At 40.6% G+C, this 23,457-nt stretch overlaps 1 protein-coding gene across 2 annotated transcripts in view; it reads right to left on the minus strand.

The window, feature by feature from the left end:
- Positions 1 to 13,523: 13,523 nt before the first annotated feature.
- ARHGAP42 (Rho GTPase activating protein 42) overlaps positions 13,524 to 23,457 on the minus strand; it is a 165,014-nt gene continuing 155,080 nt past the window's right edge. The window contains exons 23-25 of one of the 2 annotated variants that reach the window (XM_049823141.1): positions 19,095 to 19,174; positions 18,736 to 18,863; positions 13,524 to 18,073 (exon numbers count right to left, since the gene is read on the minus strand). In XM_049823141.1, coding sequence (XP_049679098.1) covers positions 18,775 to 18,863; positions 19,095 to 19,174 — 169 coding nt within the window. In that variant the 3' untranslated portion in view covers positions 13,524 to 18,073; positions 18,736 to 18,774. Of the gene's footprint in view, positions 18,864 to 19,094; positions 19,175 to 23,457 lie in introns of both variants that reach the window. The other variant, XM_049823140.1, reaches the window with a different exon arrangement.

Consider the following 23,457-nt stretch of genomic DNA (forward strand, 5'->3'; position numbering starts at 1 on the left):
GGCATGTGCGTAAGACAAGATTTTGGAGGAATTAAAATAAATATTGCCCACATTTTCTCATGGATATTTCACATTTTATTAACTAACCTGCCTCACAGAAACATCCTTTCAAAGTCAACTGTCCTGGATTAAGTAGACATCGCTGCAATACCTTCATGAGTAACTAAAATGCTAGGCACAAAGTAAAGTATACATTCATACTCTTGTCTGTGCTCATACTGCATTGAAACTCTTGAGTTCAGCAAACCTGTTTTTGCACCATTCTGTGCAGCTCTCCTTCAGAATCGGAAAGCCTAGGACAATTTCAGTGTATATTACACCAGAAGTAATGTGTATGCAAATCCACTAAGCTTTGGTTTGTGCAACTTTCCTTAAGAGTTTGGCTCTTATTAAAGCTAAATCACTTAGTGATAATCTTAAATTAATCAACTTCAAATTTCTGTATTTCAGAAGCTTTAAATAGAGATGTTTTCACTGACTACAACTCTTAATAATCTTAATGTTTTGGATTCCAATGCTGAATACTCAAACAGCCATTAACAACAAATTGCAGCAAGATTAAATGCAAAAAGTAATGGAAAATATGACTACAAACATTTTGATACACATCAGGCTCATTTCAGTAATATTTAGTGGAGCTACATATTTTATATTTTAAAGGCATGCCATGATAATTGGGGTAACTGTAAAAGAGGAATTGGACTAAATTAGCTTTATACGTTCAAAAAAATGTCATGTTCTACCATGGAAATGAATATTTGACTGAAAAATTATAATGTGATGGTGTTTGTTCCTTTGATATGGATATGAAGCAACTCATGCATTTAAGGCAGTAAACTGTTGATATATTCAAACAACAGAGAAATGGATAAAGCCCAAGAAGAATTTATGAGTTTATTAAAATATGACAAATTTTGCCAGTCACTAAAAATGATACTCAAATTCTCTAACAATGTAGGAAATGGTGAGTCTTACTTGGGTACTTGCTTTTGCTCTTCCCCATTACATGCTGGCTGCATCCATCCTGTGATAGTGTACTGTTAATGGGGTGTAGCTTGGTCTGTACAGATATGTCCTTGTCATGTGAACAAAGCCCTATGGGACGTAAGTTCAGTATTCCTGATTAAATCAGGGTGCCCCTCATTAAAAGTATAAGTGACATTACTTGTTCATAAAAGCTATGACCTGATTCTTGAAAAAATGGACAACTAACAACTAAAGGTAGATCTAAAAGTATCCTTACTATTTATCATTTCCTAAAGCAAGTCAAGAAGTTGTTACATTACGACTGGGGTTAAAAACCTTTTTCTGAGATTCCCACATAGTAGTACAAAACCCACTACAGTTGCTGCAAAGATGCAGCCCTGGATAAAATGGTATAAGCAGACTTCTGTGTTAGATGACTAGGTCTGTCATGCCTAAGTGCCCAGAGGCAAGCAATTTCTTTCATATTCAATACAATCTGACTTTTACCTGTGATCCTTAAAGCAATTATGTTTTAATAAATAACACAGAATTCATTATTTCTACATATTGTTTTGTTTTCTTTATTTTTCTTTGTATTTGCATTCAGTAGTAGTGGGGCTTAGTAAAAAAGTCCATTACAACCATTCCATTTTTGTGTAACAACATTTTCATGCATTCTTTGGGAATTTAAGTATTTCCATGTGATTTACCATTGAATAAACACACTGTCTATGTTACAGTTTAAACTGTTAACAGAAACTGCCCACACTAAAAATTATTCCTCAACACCCTAATTCTGAAATTAGAAAAAGGAGCAGGCAGTACGTTTGCTTTAGGAATGCCCCGGATCAGCCTACATCTGCCTTCTACTCAATCTCTAAAATTGGTTCCAAGTGGCTGCTATGTCACCATGTCCCATAAATATGGCAGATTAGTCTGAAATGCTCTATATTTGTCTCAAAGGCATAATCAAAAATAGGGAATAGATAACAAAGATTAAAAACATTTTCAAATTGTATTTCTTAAAGATCTCTAACTCATAGAAAAAAATCCCAGAACCATGAACACTGATCAAAACACAAAATTGTTTCCTTCCCTATAGAAGTCTCATGTACTGTGACTTTTCAGCACTGTGGCAATGTCCAGAGAGCCATCACCAAACTAGTTTTTTCTTTCAGTATTTTAGAGAGCATGAGGCTTTTTAGTTGTCTGTATTTCTCTGCATTAATATTTGTTTAAAGATTAAGGGGTTTTTTTGACCTGAGCTTTACAAATAGGTTAAACTAAAACATCTCGTAGTGCTTCTCAGTATACTGAACAAGGCATAACAATGCTGGATCTTATGTTGCATTTTGCACACTAGAAATAAGAGGTTTCAGTAGATGGACTTTTTTGGATTTTGACATTTATGATGGGCCTGATTACATATGAAAGGTATGAGACCTATGGCACTAATTAGAAGGCTTGCCATCTTCTGCAGATTGCAGATATAACTTTTTGTCTGAGCTATCACTGTAAGTTCATCTTACACTAAATAATGCAATCTATGCCTGAAGCTAAGCCTCTGCTATTCTGTACAGTTTAGGTATTTTTGACCCAAGGCCTTTAGCATTGCCTTCTGCTAGTACGTCAGTGAAGCAAACCAACCAACCCATGAAGTCAATCATTTCCGTTGAGCTCTACTGTCATTATTCAGCTTTGTGGAGGCATCACATTTATAATTTTTAAAGGCTGTTTTGGAGGTTGAAGTGCCTGGCTGTGGCAGCCCAGCTGTGCTTGGAGAGCTGTGACAATGCAACGTGGAGAAGAGTCCTCTAGTCCTGGCAAGCTGTCCTACTCTTTCCCACCAAGTTGCTTCACAGTTGTACCTGCTGTGCTTGAAGACATACAAAAGGTCAAACACTTGGCTTATGTTTTCAAAGATCTTAGCTGGATCAACAGTTTTGACCAGCCTTTAGGGAAGAGGGAATGTGGGTTCATTAACACCTAATCTGTGACAGGGGGAAATGTAGTCTGAGCAGCTTTCCATCGATTTCATGGCGCTTTGGAATAGTCTGGTCATATGTGTGCATAATAAACTGAAGCTTAGGTGGTTTTCAGCTCCAGCTGTTCCTTGAGCTGCACCGCATTTATGTTTTCTTGTTATTTCTATACTAGAGAAAAACTTAAGGTTAGTTTATCCCTAGAGCAGGAGAGGATGGGGCTGCGCTCCACCCGTGCAGCAGTGCAGCTCCAAGCACACATTTCTTGCCTGACACTGTTTGTGGCAGGCTGACCTTTCTTTCCTTCCGATAAGTCAGTTTGCAGCCGCAGAGCCAATATCCAAAGCCCTCCCAGCTTTCCATGGCTCAAAAGCCTGTGTGCATACTGCCAGGCTAGACTGTCAGCATTGCTGGATTTACTGGTTTGTACTGCTTTGTGTCATGGTGACCTGACTTGAACAGAGGGTTTGTTTTTAATTTAGTTCTCTTTTCCCCCTTGGAAGATGAAAAAAAAAGAAAAAAGACATATTTTAAGATTTTTTTGTTTTAGAATTTATGAGGGTTTTCTTTTTCAATGAATGCTATTAATTTATTAGATTGACGTTATCTGCATGCAGAATGGTACTGTAGCTTCTCAGATGCTTGGACAGAAACATGCAGTAAAAGGTGACTGCATGAATAATAATAACTAAGTTAAAATTTAGCTGGCTGTTTACCTCAGAGAATATAGTCTTCAGAAAATAATCCTTCAGTGCTTCTGGAACTAATGCAGCAGTTGCATAACTTCAAATACACGAGCAGTGCTGCTTCTTTGATGTATTTTTTTTCTCGCTTTTTTTTTCCTGGGTTGGGCTCACAGTGCTCTGTACAAGGTATTTAAAGTATATAAAGGATATCCAGGAGGGGTGAGCTTTCATTTAATACTAGTTTATCATTTAAAACTGGCAACGTTTCAGTTTCTTGCCAGTGTGGGGTGTGCTTATTGTAAAAATACTATCACAAGTCTTTTAGTCATAGATCATGTTTTTCTGACCATGAAAACTAAATTACCCTTTCACCTCTGCAGGTACAATAGTTCCACCAATTTAGCATTCAGGCATTTCAGTGAGGAAGTTCTCGCAGTGTCATTTAAATAGTCTCACTCTATTGCATTTTCCCACAGCTCAATTTAAATACCCACCCAGCCAGTTTAGTACTAAAATCTCTTTTTGCTCTGTTGAGGAAAAAGAAACATATAATTGACAGGAGTCCAGAACTCTGCATCAGCGAACTCCACAACTGCGGACATAATAAATATTTTTGCCATCAAGTCAGAAGTAACTCGACAGACCAGTGCAGAGACCTTTGTGTTACACAGGTGAGACTTACATGAACATCACTATAAGTTGCTCATTCCATCTTGGATGTACAGTTTTCACATATGCCTATTTTTCATGTACTAGATAAAAACAAGAGTAATACTTTTACAATTCATACCCTGTATTGTTGGTTTATGTCCAGTCTGAGACTCTAAGCTGCAATACTTCCAGTTGAGAACAATGTTTTCATCGTAGTGCTGTTCAAAAAAACTGATTTATTCTGGCAGGTCCATTGTGGCTATATGGAGCATGAATTATGAAAACACCAAACAGACATATACATGGCAGCGTGCGTTCAGAAAGGTGTGTAAATGCTTTTACTTAGAGTACTTGAAAAAGAAACAGAGATCTGCAATCACTGAGCAGTTTTAAAAGTAAATTTTGTTTCAAAGGAGTATATGATTATATTATATAGTGCCTGAATAAGGCTGATTGTATACTAAAGTTTAGTAGGATCTCTAATTCATTTCCAAAAGGAGGAAGCTCCAAGGAGTCTTATATAATCTTTGAAAACCATAAATCCATAAACTTTATAAATGCCCCCAAATGGAGACACATCTATTTAAAAGGCAGTTGATTGCAGCTATTACCAAACATATCTAAATGTAAAGTTAAAGCCATCACTACCAATAGTAGTGTTTCACACAGTACTTCTGACAGCTAAGGAACACCGTGCATGCGTAGCCGAAATGCTTAGTTTAAGGTCACACACACGGAAACACAGGCAGATGCTGTTACACTAGCACCCTGCGTCCAACTCGAGCCAGTGTGTGTGTGTGCACGCACATGGACAGCTTAGTATTTGTATAAATGCATTTATAAAAATAGCATCATAATTCACTTCAGGCATCATCATGAATCAAAAGCAGTTTGAGTGGAATGAGTTTTCACCTGTAGCTCAGAGAAAGTTAGGATTGCAACTTAAACATTCAGTGAAGGAACTGAAATGTCAGGGTGGCTGTCTGTTACAGGTAGAAACCTTCCTTTTGTTAGAAATACTTGGAGATGTTGTATCATCTGAAATGTGGTATTTCTTTCCAGAATAGTGACAAGGATGTCCATAGAGCAATTAATGTGTTCCCAACTGTTTTCCCAGATCCCAGCACCATTGTAACAGTAAAAGGTGGATTTTGCTGGTCCGTGTAAACATATTCTTTTATAGACAAAGTACAACACACTTGACAGAAAAGATACACTATTAAACAGAAGAAATGTGACAGCAGAATCTGATAAAGTTTCAGATTACTTGAAATGCCCAAGGAGTCGGCGTGTGGCAGCCGTGGCCCCACGGGGTCTATCACGATGGCATTACACACAAGGGATAAGGATATCATCTTCTGGGACTGTCATCACTGCACATCACGGGCTGGCCAGCTGAGGATGACAAGGCTTTTCACTTAAAAATTTAATTGGAAGTTTTGTATCCCAAAGCTCAGCTTAAAATAGAGTCATATTGTGCACTGGCCAATTCACTTCTTACAATAATTTTACACAAAAGCAGCTGCATTGGATTTGCTGTTATATGTGGTTTATAGTGATGGCTACAGCCAGCTTATATTTTACTGGGAGACGGAAATGGCTACTCTTTCTCAAGCTTCGTAATACAGCTCATGTGTCTATTTGTCTGCTCATTTAAAGTATCCTTAAAGCGTTCCCTGAAGATAGCCATTAATTTTAAGAAAAATTACATGACCGAGAAAAGCACAACCTAAGGGTTAAAAACCAGGCTGGGGACTCTTGGAATACATGATCTCTTGCAGTTTCTGAATTTCACACAACCTCTGCATCCCAGTTCCCTTATTTGTAAAATGTTTGTTCTCCCCTCCCTCCCCTGCCTTCAACACACTTTCTTTCCCAGGGATTACTTGGATGTGTAATGCATTAGCACTTTGTTGAGGCTTTGTAATCCTCGATGGAAAATTCTGTAGAAAGCCAAATAATCCTTAACTTTGAGACATTTTTGGACTGATGTTAGTATTTCTGTATTTAACATTGAAGATCATGATGGATATAATTTACGGTTTGTTGCTATTTTTATTTTTTTGAAAAAGAAGAGACTTGTATAAGATATCTGTATTTTCCTTTTGTGAAGAGGAACTTGCATCTATATATTTGTACATCTGAAATAATAGCTTTCAAGTATTTTTGTAAAGGTGTTGTCTGGCTACATTGTGTCATGCCCAATAAATTGGAGATGTGCTTACTTTGCAGTAGTATGAGAAGTGTTTAAGTCTTCTGTTACCACTAAATGGAAAGTAAGGCTACAGAACAGCACCGTGCTGTAACTGGACATGGATCTGCAGTCACCAGTACTGGGCTGGTGGAGCCACTTGTGCTTGCAGTCCTACAGAGCAGCAGCCAGGAGGCTAATTGCAGTTTGATTACTTCAGCAGCTCCAGGTTAGAGGCAACACACACTGCTTATATATTGAATTTAAACCTATGGCGGTGGGGGGGAATTATTTTCCATTTTGCTTCCAATTCAAACCCTCTACAGGGCTGAATGAAAAAATGGGAGACAATATTTTCTCCTTTTTTACTTATGTGGAAGGTAGTGGTTTTAATAAAAACTATGAACTGTCAAACTACTAGTATATAAAAACAGAAGAATAAGTTACAGTGCATTCCTGATCTTTTGGCAAAAATACACACAAAGGAAAATTATACTGAAAAGTATAACCTGCATTGCAGTAGGTGCATGCACAGCAGCACTAGCCGCAGGTGCTGATGTGGGAGCAGAGGCCGTGGCACTGTGCTGCCTCTCCATGTCAGAAAAAATATATCTGAGTAGAGACCCAACTAGCACAGCAGCCTACACACTGGGTAATGATTTATTTACATATATTTTATAGCCAGGTTTTGAGAGTAAATTGTCCCTAGACCTTACAGAGGCTGTCCGTGAGCTCACTGCCGTGTCTGTGCCGAGAACTAAAGTTCTCCTCTGCCAGAAGCGGACGCTGCCAGATCTGACTCCTGCATCAGGTGTAAGATGCAGCGCGCTGTAGGATGGATGCCGCCCACGCTGCAGTCTCCAGTCACAGGGGCAAAGGCTCTTTCCCTGTTGCCAGGGCACAGAGGAGTCATTGACTGGCCTCGTGCAAACCTTTTTTAGCTGCACCAACAGGGCACATCACCTCTGGCTTTTGAGGAACAGACTCCAGCACTCAGGTGATCCTTTCCACATCCTTAACACATCCCGCTTCCCACCCCGCTGCCTTCTGATGTGGTGTGCAATGGGCAAGGAGCGGGACTCGCGCCCTGGCGAGGGACACAGGCACCAGGCAGGACGGCACGATGTGTTCTCCTGCCACGGGAGAGACCACCTCTCTCCCCTCCCAGTTTAAGGAAGCAATAGTAATTCAGGTCTGGCCCCATGGTTTGGATGTCACCCCTTGCTGAGGATGCACTGTAATGTTAATGTGCTCTCAGAGAAGCATTAACTGTGCCAACAACAGCAATGCTTTTCCACAGAATACAGGACATCTTGAAAATGATGTTTCAGGTTCATTTCTGAATGTCCTCGTTCTTGTGAATTGATCTCTTGGCATTATCAGTACTCCATGCATACATCATGAACAGTTTGACAGGGCCGGGATTTACCACATAGATGATTTTTTCCAAATTAATTTAGTTGTAAAACACTCCATGCAATATTAAACTATAGTGGCAGGCATTTGGTCAATAAAATACATGGATTTCTTTAAAGTAGAAGTTCTATTAGCAGCTAGCACACAGAAGAAAAGAAAGAGTTTTTGAGACACTGAAGAACTACAAGGTATCAAAGTTTAAGACTGCGCCTACTTAAATAATATGCATTCAGTTGAGCACACCTGCACTGGTGCCTTTATTTAGTCCCCAATTATTTACTTATGCAATGGTGTTCCTCTGGATTGAGTGGAATGACTTTGTATATTTATGCTATGTCCAAATTCAGTCTCAATGCATACCTCTTGCTCAAAAATGGTTTTGTTTTTTTTAACAGACATGGTAATGGAAGGGTATAAAGAGTAAAATAAGGTTATGCATTATTTGAAATGAGATGTTTAAGCTCTTTGAGGTAGAAATTTTTGCTTTAACCATTAGCTAGTAGCAGTCTGCCTAAATGAGGTATTTTTTCATTGTAACATCTCAGACTCCGTAATGATACAGATGCTACGGAGACTTACTCATCTCTGCACAGTGCAGGTGAACTTCCACTTCAACATACTAATGAGTTCATGCAATAATCATCTGCTGCTCACAGGGAAGACAGCCCTGCTATTTTGTGATTAGCTAAGTGGAAGAAATTAGCGGTGTCAGAGATCCTGCCATGCAGTAAGTCAGATGAAACCATTATTTCCTTTCATCTGTGTCAATAATGAAGATGCTGCAGCACTGGAGAAGGCACCAACGTGAGCCAAGGCTAAGGTAATGTGAAGAGGAGGTCCACTGTGCTAAATCACCCACTGTGCTGTGATGGGTTTTGTGTTACCACTGTTTTACTCAAATGTCATGCATGCTACAGGGGAAGGCTGACCCAAACGAGTGCCTTGAAAATTGTGAAAAGCGAAGAGCTGTGTTTGTTCCTGCTGTATTCAGGAGAGGAGCTGTTTATGACAGGTACACACAAATAACATCGTGATAAAGAAACATTCTTTCTTGATTTTCCCTCAGCATAACAACTATCCAGCAAAGCTAATTGCATTAGTTAAAAAGCCACAACAATATTCACCTGAGTTTCTCATGCTGATGCACTTAGAGCTATCTGGACATTTGGCTTCCCAGTTCATTTAGTCAGGAAATGTTTCAAGGGATCATTTAAAGAAAGATGAGAAAAAATTATTAAGGAAAGGCTTCTGGAGTGGCAGAACCTGAACTTCTTTGTACAACTTGGTTGCTCTGAAGGTAAAATTAATTTTGCTTGTTTATTTTGCATCGTCTGAACTGGAAGGGCAGAGAGGAGGACCTATTCCAAAACAAAATGTTACAAATCACATCTGGAAGCTGGGTGAAACACTTACATGGCATTCACTGCACATTTCTCAAGGAAGGGCCTGGGGAGATACCTTATACTGAGCCTGTAACAGAGGAGGCAGGACATCATTGTGCAAAATGACCATTTTTCCCATCCAAGGCAGGCATAAGTTGTCATAATTACAGAAAAGAAACGGTACTTTTGAGGACCAGACACAAGCATGCCTCAACCAACAGCAACAGCAGGAAATAACAAACTCAATATGACTATTTAAGCTGTGGCTTTATGTAAGGATATATTTGCATCACCACTGCCTAACACAATTTGTTTGCACCTAAATCTCTCTGAGGTCTTCTGCTATCTACCTGCTTCTTTCAGATGTCCCTGGAGGGTGCGGCCTGATCCCCCAGATGCAGGATTTTTTGTGGATTTTCTCTGCTGATAGGCATCCTGCTTGTTTTGTGGTAATTCAGGACTCTCGGTCATCACTGCTTTCACAGCCACCGTTTCCAGTGCTTTGCGCTCAGCTTCCCAGCTCACACACACTGAAACCCTAATCTTTGTTATCTTCTTGTGAGGCCCTCGCAAACAAGATTTGTTTCATTCTAGGAACGAGTTGTATCCTGTACACCACTTAATTTATTTGGAGGAACACTCTATAGATTGATCAAGCTCAGGTTTCTTATCTTTCTTCCGCCCAGGTCTGTGAATTGTCCTCTGAAAGGTTTCTCATGGGGCTTCCCACCGTGCAGTTATCTCACCTGCTTGCGGAGCATGCTGACATTTCCCCAGCAATGCTGTGGGCATAGCGTCACGTCTGGACTATAGAGCCCCCAAATGAACTTAGTTGGAACCTGTGGCTCCCACTCTGAGCTGTGCTGTGCTGGACACACTGCACGGCCTCCATCCAGCCCCCCCAAGTCCACCAGGGGCTGAGCCCACCACCCCTCTCAGCCCCCTCGCCTGCTGGGGGAGATGGAGCTCGTGGCTGTCATAGCACAAAGTGTGCCATTTCAAAGCGTGGTTTGAAAATACCCCAAATGCAGATAAGCTGCATGTTTTCCTTTGAATGTGGTTTTTTTGTAGGAAGACAAAAGCAACCATCAACAAAAATAAATCGCTGATGTTTTTCATTCAGATGGGACTCTAATCCCTTCTAAGGGCACCCGAGAGCCATTAACAGTAATTTTAAATGAAATACACTCATGCTAAGTCTAACTAATCAGGTCCTCAATTATACTGGCAGAAAGATGTATTCCAATTACCAAAGTACTTTCAAGTGAATTAAGACTCCTTTCTGTACTGGCTGTGGAGGTCACTCAATGTTCCCATGAATCCCTGCATGTTTACATTAAAAAAGCACACCATGATCTTTGGCAAAGGCTCTCGCTCTAGGTTAGTTCAGCTTTTGAGCTTGTTGCCATAAATACAATAGAAAAGCAGCCAACCGTTGCAAAAAAAGCCAAGAATACCTTTCAATACTTTCTTTCCGTATCAGTGATTAATCCAAATTACACAGGAAAAGCTTTACAAATGTGAAAATTTTAAAAGAAGAAAGTGCAAATACCTTATTTACCATGTTTAATAAGCATAGTGTTTGTGTTAGAAAGGCAGGTAGGTTTTGAAGGAATGAATCAGGCCCAATTAATGAGAAAACATTCACAACTGGAACCTAAACTGACTTTGCAGCCTGCTCAGTCTACACCTACACCATTTCCTTGGATCACTGGAATTTCTCCTGTTTATGAGCACGGGGGGGGGGCTATGGCAGATGTGGCTCCACAGGAGGCACAGCCAGCACGGCTGCAGACCCCCCACTTGCGTCCCACCTCCCCTTGGCCGAGAGCTGCAGGGACTCCCTGCTGCCGTGGCTCACACGAGCACCCATTTTATACCATAATTATTCCACAAGTCACTTGATAGTCCACATTGTAGGCTTACCAAGCAATAAAGCCTGCAGAGCAGGGGGTCCATTTTTCCAAACACATGAGAATCATGTGCTGTAAGATGCCTTAATGCAACCAAATAATGAAATCTCTCTTAACTCTTTCTGGTAAGAAACACAGGTGTCTCATTGCTTGGAAGTTTTCAATTTGGTGGCAACGTAGTGATGTGTTAATTTTAACAGGAATTTGTCTTTTTTGCATTTAAATACTCACTGAAATGTCAAAATATAGCAAGCCAGAACATTTGTTTCCCAGAAATAGAGAAAAATCTTAGTTATTCCATGACGCCAAGTAAAATGGCCCTATAGACACTGGGAAAATGAGTGATGAGCTCTATTTTAGGGCTTAGTCTTGACCCCAAACTAGGCTGTGGTTTGTGTTCACTCCTGCAGATTAGAGGATCTGAAAGCCAAGGAGCCTGCATCCCCATGGGAAAGGGCAGAAAACTCTAACCAACAGAAAAAACCAACCATTTTATTTCAGATTTTTAACACAAAACCAGTGATGAGCTATCATTTTGGCGAACTATCAAAACACATGTATTCTTTGTTTCCTCTTATGCCTACTCAGAGTGCAGAGCTGGGCATCTGCAGCAGCTCTTACCATGTGTGCTTTCATGGTCCTCGGCAGGAGCAGAGGTGGATCAAGCTGTAAGTGCTGGCCCCAGACCGAGCTGTCACAGCGCCGGCCAATACGGGTATGGGTGCGGGCTGACGGATCTACTCCCAACCTGCCGGGCACAAGAGAGTGGCAGGGCAGGTCGGGCACCTCCCGGCACCTGCACTCAGCTGTGCTGCTGGCCCCGCACTTACCTTCTTTCCGAAAGTCCCTGTGGTGCCGGGGAGCCTTCCAGGGACTGAGTGGTGGTGGCAGGGTCAGTCACAGCTGTTTCCCATGGGTGACAGCTTATATCGTAATTGTTGCGCCCCACCTCAGGGGTAGTTCAGTAAGCTTTAAGTAAGGGCAGTAAGTTACAGCTCAGCTCTACCCCCCCTTGTCGCAGCCCCTCTCAGGCTTTTCTGGCAGAGCCAACACAGCCAGGAGCAGCTTCGCCAGCCCCGTTGCGTCCCTCGGTCCCCGGGAAGGGGAATCTTTCCTTCTCCCGGCCCCGTACTGCGCGGGATGCTAGGACCTCAGCGAGGCGCAGGTGACTTCTTGATTGCTGGAAGCAGGCTCCTTATCTCCAAAATCTTCAGGCGGGAGAGAGCTGTGAAGCCTGAGTAGTTCCACCTAGGAGCAGTTGTTAGAAAGCAACGTGAGGGAAAGACTGTTCCTCTGCCTGCTCTGCGTTGTTTCGCTGCTCCGACCCTCATTTTTATCTACGGCCGTGGCATTTATGTTGTGTTTTCCGTTCTGCCTGGGCAGCTCCCCTGAGCAGCCCCGCAGGCGCAGCCCCCGAGCCCCAGCCAGGCGTCCCCTGGGGGTGGCAGGCCGCCCGGGGAGGCTGGGGGCGGCCCGGGCCTGCAGGCCCGAGGGGAGGCCGGCGGGAGCCAGCGGCAGCCCCTGCGTGCCCAGGGCAGGCGGCAGGGCCTGCCGCAGCAGGATGCCCCTTCCCCGGGTCTGATGCGGCAGTTTTCTGCACTACTGAAGCCTGAGCACACCGTGCACGGGGAAAGAGTCCGTCAGCTGGCCGGTCTGACCTTCCTCGTTTAAGAAACGTAGTCATTTTTAGTGAGTATCGTAATAAAGCCCGATTGTTTCAGGGGTTTCTCCTTCAGGAGAAAGGCGAGGCAGGCCACCTCACAGCTCCCCTTGCCTCGGGCATAGTTGTCGATGGAAATAACTCCCTCCCGAGGGCTTAGAAAAGCTGCAGGTGCCCGAGGCGAAAAGCCCTGGAAAACTGCTGGGAAGGGGACGCAAGGAAACTTGCAGAAACCACTCTGCTCGCATTACTTCGCTCGCGGGCAGAGCTGCTGGAACCGGGTCACCTACCCCCTCCTGTCGAGCTGCCCACCCGCTAATTTTCAGAGGCAAAGACCTCACCTATGATGTTTTGTTATACCAGGGTGGTGCTTCTTGTTACCCAGCATCCAAAGCTGTCATTTTCGTTTCCTCAAAAGCCACATCCTCAGAGACTTCCACGAGACCAGGACAGCAGGTGACATACTATTGCCTAGTATTCATACACATGCCCATTGCTCAACGTTTGGAGCAACGTCCTCTACGTAGAGCATCCTCATTGGTGAAATGTCACTCAAAAATGCAGGTACGGATGGAAGTAGCACAAAAGTGTTATTACCTGGTAAAAAAGAAAAGGCTGAACCAGAGCCCAAATTTAAAAATAGTAAAGAAACCAGTTTGTGTAGAAAGGCTTTTTATTTTGAAAAACATTTTTTCAAATTTTTGAAATACAGTGTAAAGTACAACATAGAATTATGTCTGCAAGTCAGCTTATGCATGTCATGCCAGTTATTTACATGTAGATATATACAGAGTGCAGATAATTATTGAAACCACACTACAAAATAAACAGAGAGTTCAATAAGATAATTTAGTAGGACTTTATTAAATATATATAGTTATTGATTGTATATACTTTCCTATTAAAATACCATATAGTATCTAAAGTAACCTCTATAAACTCTAATACCTCCGAAATTGTTATAAATACGATTGAAAATTGAAACTATCCATGTGCCCTGTTCAGCTGCTTTGCCCTTTGCTGTAACAGAAACTCTTGTAGTGCTGAAATCATGGCGCTATCTTTAGTGCCAGAACTTTAATGACAATTCCCAATAAAACACTTGCAAAAAGCTCAGGTGCAGAATAGCTTTCAGCTAAGACATCCAAGGGCTGAAGCACCATTCTCTATACTTAAAATAACCAGGATAATCCAATGGCTTATTAAATACTGCCACATACAGGACAAGGAAAACAATGCTATGATCTTCAGTGACTGAATTACAACATTGAATTAGTAGCTGTTTGAATACCAAGCACCTTATTAAAACAAAACAAAGCAAACTCCCAAAGCCCATGCAGTATCTTAGCCAAAAAAAAGAGACTACCACCCAACTTGTTCTGAAACAGCCTGATCAACAGTCTGACTTTCGCATGAGCAATAACTGGAAGGGCCATGGCAGCAGAAGCTGTCAGGGCTGTGTGACCACAGAGAGCGAGATTGAACATTTCTTATAGCTTGATCTCTGGTAATTGAATGATTCATATAGGGCACTCTGCTGAAAGAAAGGATAATGCCAAGCCATATCATATATTACCCCATTAACAAAATATTCCATTTACTTTCTGGGGGCTTCTGGCCAGCAAACCCTCACAATAGAGGTCTGTTTGTGACTTCAGCAGAGCTTTGAGAGTTTCCATCAGTGGAGAAGATCTACCCCAGTCTGGAGGATGTGCTCCCCTACTGGGATTTCTCTTCTTGCTGCTCAATCCAAAATTGCATAAACTGCTGCCTTAGGAAAAGAGTATGAAGAACAATATGCTTTTTAGTTTCATTATTTATTCTGATGCAATCTTATTAAGTAGAAAATAGACCAGTGGAGAAATGTAACAAAAACCATCCAATTACTGGGTTTTTTTGTTGTTGTAATTATTATTCTAAAATGCTGAATTTTGCAACTTTTCCTCTCCTAATGTGTCTTTCCTAAAGGCACAATACAATTCAATCCAATTACAGGCAAAGAATAGAGATTAGCACCAGAAAATATATAAAAGGTAAATAAGTTACTATTACTATCATAGAATGGCACTGGTCATCAGCAAATCTGTGCATCTTTTTTTTTCCAGAAATAATCAAACAATGAACTTCATAGATTAGTTAGGGACATAAGTGATAGCTATGGTTTAATTTAAGAGTTTTGTTACATATAACTCTAAATGCCAAAATATGGCAAGGACATTTTAATACTGAACTCATAGGAATTACACAAAAAATAATTTTTCATCTTTATCATCATTAATAAAAAGTGTGAATATAAAATATTAATATACTTTACATATTTATCATACAATATATCAGTCCTTCACACTATTAATTTGATTCATGTTGTGCTGCAACATGTATCAAAAGGTTTAACAAAAAACATGGCTAATTACATAAGTTGTGGGTACAGACATTATTTCCACAAGATAAACAGCAATCACAATGTGTCATCTACCTTGAGTTCTACAGTGATATTTTGAAGAAAACTGCTGCATCCTTTTAGGAAGCATAATAATAATTATAATAAAAAAATTGCGCAAACTTTGCTCGTAGAGTGAATCTGACTTTCATAAAAAACAGTAAATCAATACTATGAACTAATTTAGTTCTGCTTGCCTAGTTTTCTGGTAAGGGACTATCAAGATAGTGTATCTTCATGTAAATGTTATATGGATTTCTGATCCTTTGCAATTATCACAAGGGATTTTTGGTCAGGCCTGAGACTATCATCACTAGACAAGCTTTGGTGCTGCCCTCTCCCCCATTTCAGTCTTTGAAAACCTAGTTACTTAACTTTCTAGTTCATTGTACAGCTTCTTATGGAGATAAAACTCCTTCTTGGAAAGTCAGGGAAGAGCTGGGGCATTCACAACCCAGCAGTGAGGTTATACAGAAAGTGCTTGGTATGTACTGCAGAAGAGTGGAAAAGAAAAACCATAAAATATTTCAAAAAATGAAAAACCCTACTCATTGAGAGTGGTTAACTGTAATTAAGAATGGGCATAACCTTTTTCAGACGAAAATGCCATTTTAAAGCTAAGCTACTTTAAAATTATTTATGTGATCATCATGGTTGGTTCACAAGAAGGGCCAGAAAAAGTGCAGTCTTATAGAGGAAAATACAGATTTGTTTTGTGAGCAGCAGAATGAATAGGATCCAGTTTTTGTGAAGTTGTCTCCTGCAACTCAATTTTGTGTCTAATGGGAGATGAATGCATGGGAACAGGCAAAATACCCTCCTCCACAGGGATTCCTCCAGGTCTTTCTACAACCTTTCCCTCAACACTTACAGGCTCTACTTACTTAATCTGTAACTGAACGTTGCATTTTTACAAAATTTTCAATGAACTTGGCATCTTTTGAGTCCTCTAGCTTGCACTCAGATCAGCTGGTTTCAAAGCATGATATTGGAAAATAGCCAGACATATACACAGGCTGTGAGACTACCTAAGGATAGCTTTTTTCCCCTACCTTTCCAACCAGCCTAAAGCAAAGCAAGTAAGAGCAAGCATTTTCTATTTTACCATTCCTCAAGAATTTCACAACAATTAAATTGCTCCTAAGAGGTGTAAGAGGTCACCAAAGGATGTTCAACACAGTTGAACAGTTGCCGCTGACTCCAGTGCAATAGATAGAAGTTGGGGGTTTTCCCCAGACCACTGCATTTCTCTGCCTGGGTGAGGCCTCCAGCCTCTGCTCAAAGCTTTGCCTCCCTTTCTGCTTCTTTTTGCCTGCAACGGGACTTCTCCTGGGAAGGTCACCAGAGGTGAGCCTTTTGACAGCCTGCAATTTTTGCATTGTGAAATACAGCAAAAACACAACCAGAACCATGTTGATCTTAGGGCAATGGCAGTTTCAGGCATAGCTTACAATAAGAAAACTTGGCTTGTCTTAAAACTAAGAAAGGCTCAATCTGGTGAGAAAAGACGTTCTCTTCACTTCCTTTCACATGTGCTCTGGGCAAATTAGATGAGCACACACTGCCTGTGACAATGTCTGGAACAACCCTTCATCACAATGCACTGAACACAGTCTGGTCTTAAGGTGAAGTGAAACATGATTTGGGACTTAATGAAACTGTTTAGAGTGAAGAAAGAACCCAGATTGCCCAGTCACTAAATCAAGGGGTCTGTTCTCAACTGCCTGCAGTCAGTCGTACCCAGGCTCCCCCTCTGAAAAGCTAGACCATTTTGGGGAGAATGCTCTTCCAGCCTCTCTCCTTCCCTGATCACCACTTGATACTTTCATGAGTGAGAAGGATCCTGCAGGCTTTTGCCACCAGCCTGAATTCCAACACAAATTGCTGTGCAGAAATCATGCACTACATACAAGTAAAGAAGTTTCTGATGTGCTTCTTTATGTTGGTAGTAAATCTTATTTTCTAATTTAAACAAAAAAAGGCTATGGAAAGAAAAAAGAAGCAATTAAAAGATTACTGACATTTTTAGTCCTAACAGAAGTTATTCCCTAAACTTTCTGGAAGCAGCGTACAACTTAGAAATCAACAGAAGATTTATGTATTGACTTCTGTTACTGAAGAAAGAACTAAGCCTTGAGACGTCTATGAAACAGTGAATCCTTTCTGTAGCACCTATGCTGAAGAATTACTAATATGGAGCTTAAATATCTTGGTTTTCAGTCAGGCATGGTAAGTAGCCAAGCAAGTAGTACATGTTTTCCCTCAAGGTGTACAAGAAAGATGCTCAGATGGAGAAAGCTGCTTATGGTTTGGGGCTTTTTTTTTTAGGGTTGGTTTGTTGTTTTTTTTTTTCTTTTGTTTTTGTTTTTTTTTTTTTTCAGTCCTACCAGGAGCAATCAAAGGGTCTTTCCAAAACCTTTGAAAAGTAAGGGGTTTTTATTCTGCAGAAGGGGAGAAATCTTTGTCAAATAGTTCAGCAGAATTCAGGAGAAATAATACTAAATACTTTTTGCTACATGGAGCTTTCAGCATTCATAGCTTATAAAATTAGCTACTTCACAGGCCATTTGTCTTACTCACAATGGAAAAAGTTGGAAAAGGACTCAGTTACAATTTACCTCGGGTTTCAAAACATACTGCTGTTTTTCACTGCTCACTTCATATGACTACCAATCATTCCAGATGCAGCATCTCCTTGTTTTCTACAGATGTTGATCTGAAATACACCGAGAATATCTTCCAGATGAAGGGTGTCATAGAAATAAAAGCTGTTAATATTACCTATACTGATACAGAAAGAAGGAAATAAATCTAAGAAGTATTTGAATGAAACATTCATTAAACATATCACATTTTCAATGAGCACTTACTGCTCAGGCAGTGTATAAACTGATTTTATTATCAGTTGCATAAATTCTATACCATATTGTAATCTCAATGACTAACAAGTTCAAACTTCTGGCTTACGGAAAACTCATTTCTTATTTGAAATTATTAGGACTAATTTTATAATCAAGTTTTCTAAGAGAGAATTCAGATCACGATAGAAGTATTACTTACATTATGAAAAAAATTACAATTTTCCATTTTAAAAATCACAGATTGCAAGAAATGTCATAGAGTGCTTTGGCTCTAAATTTCACACTTCTGTGAACAACATCCTAGGACCTGAAAGTCTGCAGCTAAATAGCAACTTTTTTGATTTTATTGCTCTAGTGTTCCTTAGCCATAAAAGAAGAACAGAACAACCTTTTGCAAACAATGGAAGTTATTTAAACAGAGTACCATCTTCAGTACAGAAACTGTTAACTGTTTCATTACATTCTGTTCCGTTGATAGGGAGCTGTGTAACCTGCAGCTGCAGTATCTGAAGGAAATCTACCACTCAGCTAACGGGCTGATCCCATATCTGTGTCAGATAAAAATCATAGTGCTTATTATTTGTTACCATGGATACCATGAAGATATTGCTGTCCACTAAAGATTACTAGAGGAAGACAACATAATTCTCAGGAACGAGTCCTGTTTTGCCTTCATAAGTTGCTTTTAACCAGCCTGGTTCCACTGATGGATACACTGCAAAAAAACAGCCAGACAAAAAAAAAATAAAATTTAGAATTAATGAACACTGCTAAAAGATCCTATACACGGTTCATATATTTATTTAGATAGTATTTATTCATGAGCAATTGAAAAGTCACAGCAAGAACTGAGAGCTGAAAATGGAATTACGCTCTCATTTTGTGGATACAGTTGAGTTTTCTATTTATTTTCTTATATAGAAAGACAATGTAAAACATATCTTACCATTAGAAAATATTGCCCCCTGTGGGAAAGACAGTTCATGACTATGCTCAGCCTTACAGGAATACATGGCTTTTGCTTGTCTGAAAGAAAAAAAATACAGGCTTGCAATAAGTGAGATAACAAGGAGAAGCGTATAAAGAAGTGAAATTAAAACCTGGGAAGTGTAGGAATAATCAGTTGCACAAATGCAGGATGGTAATGACTAGTTACACAGCAGTTCAGAGGAGCAGAATTATAGCAGATAATAACTCAAAGCTTACTGGAGTTAACAAGCATGTTATTGAGGAAAAGAGACCAACATCCTACTTAGAGGTTTAAACAGGAATAGAATTTATAACTTTTAAACTGATTCGTTCATTCTACTTTAAGTTGTCATTCAAATGGGTACTGAACTGAGCACATTGCTTGAACCAACTGATGGACTGCCTGGAGACAATTCAAAAGCCATCATCCAGTCATTAAAGGTCTCAAAAGATGTGAATAAAATATAGTTGATCAGTCTACGGAAGAAAATAATACATAGAAGGTAAGTATAAGGAAAAAAGGAGTAATCTGTTCTCCAGGCTGACTGCAAAAAGGACTTGGATTTAAATTGCAGCAAGGGACATTTAAATTAAGCGTCTTGGGTGGCTTTCAGCTTCAGCCACCTAAATTTAGATGTCTATAAAGTAACCTATGTGGCTGGCTTCGCAGACCTGGCTGGACCAGGCCTGGCTTCTGCTATGGTAGACACCTACTTGAGAGTGCAACGAATGGCTCGCCAGGTTCCACTGCCCATGGCGAAACCTTCAGCGAAACACTTCCTTAAATAATAGCTGACATGAAGACACCTACATGTAGACAGCTAAGTTTATGTCTCTTAATCTATACCTGGAAGACCCTTCTACTGGTTAGAACACTGAAGCACTGGAAGTGCCAAGGATTGGACAATGCCCGAGTTGAAGATATCCTATTACTAAAAATTCATTTAAAAACCCCCAAATTAAGAAAAGGCACTACACAGATATCTGTAAAAGTTAGATATCTAATAATTCAATCACAGAGAAGGAGGAGAGATTAGGTCACCTCTTGATATGGCTTCTAGCATTATGATTCTGCAAAGTACAAAATGAGGGATTGAACATGAAGAAGGAAATTAGGAGTTTTCTCTAGATTCCTGCACGTTACCTAATACCTTGACTTTAATTTATACACTCAAAGCAATTTTTATATGATCCATCAGTTTTTCTGAGTTTCTTTAAATTTATTGGAAACCCACATTATACCAAGTGAAGATGAACTTGTTGATTATTTCACCTTTGTATGATGTGATGAGGAGTTACTGATTCAGCTTTCCTTCTAGCCAGGATTTATCTCAATGACCCAGTATGGGACCTTTGGTGATACATTTTTTGCATACTTTTGGAGAGTGTGTATATCCAAGTGACATGTAATCTATCTTGTCTTTCCTCCCAAAATAGTGAGATAACAGAGTCCTAAGTTAGATTAATAACAGTGCCACATCATAAGCATTAGCATAAGAAGTCTGTTTTATTTTGTGTACCACTGATGGAGCCATGGCACTTCATCTTTGAGTTCCATGCCTCCCTGGGGAGGTTAAGCAGGGATGGATTTCCTAAAGGGAGCAGAGAGTATCCCTCTACCCTGACCTCATACCCTTGTGCCAATCAGTACTAGCACACCATCATTCATCTGAATCTTTAAAAGTGTATGACAGTGGATAGATATATTCCAAATTTTGTATGTATGAGCTTTCCAGAAATGATTTCTCCCTCTGAAGAAAAAGCATCATTTTTCCTCAAAGTCAATACAACAAAGAGCCCTACAGATATTCTAATTATACTGACCCAGACTGGTAACAGTCTGACAAAACAGCTATTACCTATTTTGGTGGGTTGACCCTGGCTGTGGACATCAGGTGCCCACTGAAGTTGCTCTATCATTTTCCTCCTCAGCTGGACAGTGGAGAGAAAAATGTAACAAAAAGCTTGTGGGTTGAGATAAGGACAGGGAGATCACTCCGCAATTACAGTCACAGGCAAAACAGACTCAACCTGGGGAAATTAGTTTAATTTATTACCAATCAAATCAAAGTAGGGTAATGAGAACTAAAACCAAAACTTAAAACACTTTCCCCCTACCCCTCCTTTCTTGCTGGGCTTAACTTTACTCCCAATTTTCTCTACCTCCTCCCTCTGAGCAGTGCAGGGGGATGGGGAATGGGGGTTGGGGTCAGTTCATGACACGTTGTCTTTGCCGTTCCTTCCTCCTCAGGGCCAGGACTCCTCACTCTTCCCCTGCTCCAGCATGGGGTTCCTCCCCTGGGAGACAGTCCTTCATGAACTTCTCCAATGTGAGTTCTTCCCATGGGCTGCAGTTCTTCACGAACTGCTCCAGGGTGGGTCCCTTCCCCGGGCTGCAGTCCTTCAGGCACAGACTGCTCCAGCGTGGGTCCCCCGTGGGGTCACAAGTCCTGCCAGAAAACCTGCTCCAGCATGGGCTTCTCTCTCCACGGGGCCACAGGTCCTGCCAGGAGCCTGCTCCAGCGTGGGCTTCGCACGGGGTCATAGCCTCCTTTGGGCACCCACCTGCTCCAGCGTGGGGTCCTTCCTGGGCTGCAGGTGGAGACCTGCTCCCCCGTGGACCTCCCTGGGCTGCAGGGGGACAGCCTGCCTCACCATGGTGTTCCCCACGGGTTGCAGGGGAATCTCTGCTCCGGCGCCTGGAGCATCTCCTCCCCTCCTTCTGCACTGACCTGGGGGGCTGCAGGGCTGGTGCTCTCACATCTTCTCACTCCTCTTTCTGGCTGCAGTAGCGCAGTTTTCTTTTTCCCCTTCTTAAGTATGTTATCCCAGAGATGCTACCACTGTCACTGATGGGCTCAGCTTTGGCCAGCATTGGGTCCGTCTTGGAGCCGGCTGGCATTGGATGTATTGGACATGGGGGAAGCTTCTAGCAGCTTCTCACAGAAGCTACCCATGTAGCTCCCCCGCTACACAAACCCAATACACCTGTGTGGCATAATCATGGATTTTACACATATAAAACAGTGGCGTAACTGTTAATAATGACTATAGTCGCAATGTATATAAGGTTATTGGTAATGAATTTACTAAAGCACATGGAGGATTTTGCACCTGATTAATATGTAGCACCTCGTTACTTAGCGGCATGACTATCAAGCCATTTTCCCATGTTAAGAATGTGACATCTGAGTAATACTGTGACAAAAGACATTTAAGGCAATAATAAAACAGAACAGCAATTTTTAAATGTGAGGCAGAAATATTTAAGTTCTTCTTGAAAAAATGGCATCTTTTTTTTTAGTGCCCTTAGAAAATGTTAAGAAAACAAATGCAATTTTCTCCTATATTCTCTTATGTCTACTAAACTATTCTGTTTTCAGCTTCCAATTTTACCTGATCCAAGTATGTTTACCTTGAAAGTAAAAAGATAAGAAAACATGGACTCTGACTTGCTCAGTTCTGGAAAGAGAAAGCTTCCCAGCATTTGACATTCAGACAGATACACAAACACAAGGTACAAAGAAGTCAGTTTCTAAAAATCTCATAAATTACAGGATTCTTCCCACTACCTTGCTCCTGACACAGAGTAATTACATCCCTATGTTATCTACAAACTGTGTGTGATGGTATAATGAGAGACAGATTCTAGGAATATTTACTTATAATTCTGGAGCAATTTTCAAGCCCATGGTTATTGCCTCCACACTCGATTTGATTACCTAGGTTTTTATATTAGTTATTACTCACTTCAATCCTATCCAGCTAGGAGCATTAACCATGAAAAGGTCATGCAGGTTCTTGGGCTTTTTTTTTTTGCATGTGTGATTATGAAAATGGACATTCTTCCTTATGGTGTTAATGCTGTCCCTCCCTACAAACAAGGCTGTTTGTTAAAAAGCATGTGATAACATCACCACCATCTATTATGGTTCTCTTAAGATGATGCTAATAACCTGAGAAGAGTGTGATTCATGTTGTTTAGTGCAGAGGAAAAAAACCCCAACTTCAGAAAATGGTACCCACATTTCCTAGAAGTTCCTTCTTTCCATGGCTTTACTGGATAGACTCCAGATGAGAAAAATGCATTTTTGCTTTCCCTACTTTTTATTACGTTTGTTTTGAGCCCATAATGATAAACTTATACTAGCAGTCAAATGGTCAGTACTCATCAGATCATAAATTACTTTGCTTGACTACACGCAGTCAACAACACCTGAGGCCCTTTTAATAATAATAACAACAACAACAACAACAATAATTTTTAAAGTTAGAAATAAGCTATAAAACTATGCTCCTGCCCTAATGAGTTTTCAGTTTAGCAAGACAAAGACAGAAGC

The sequence above is a fragment of the Accipiter gentilis genome, chromosome 19 (genome assembly GCF_929443795.1).
Source record: "Accipiter gentilis chromosome 19, bAccGen1.1, whole genome shotgun sequence".
Lineage (NCBI taxonomy): Eukaryota > Metazoa > Chordata > Aves > Accipitriformes > Accipitridae > Astur > Astur gentilis.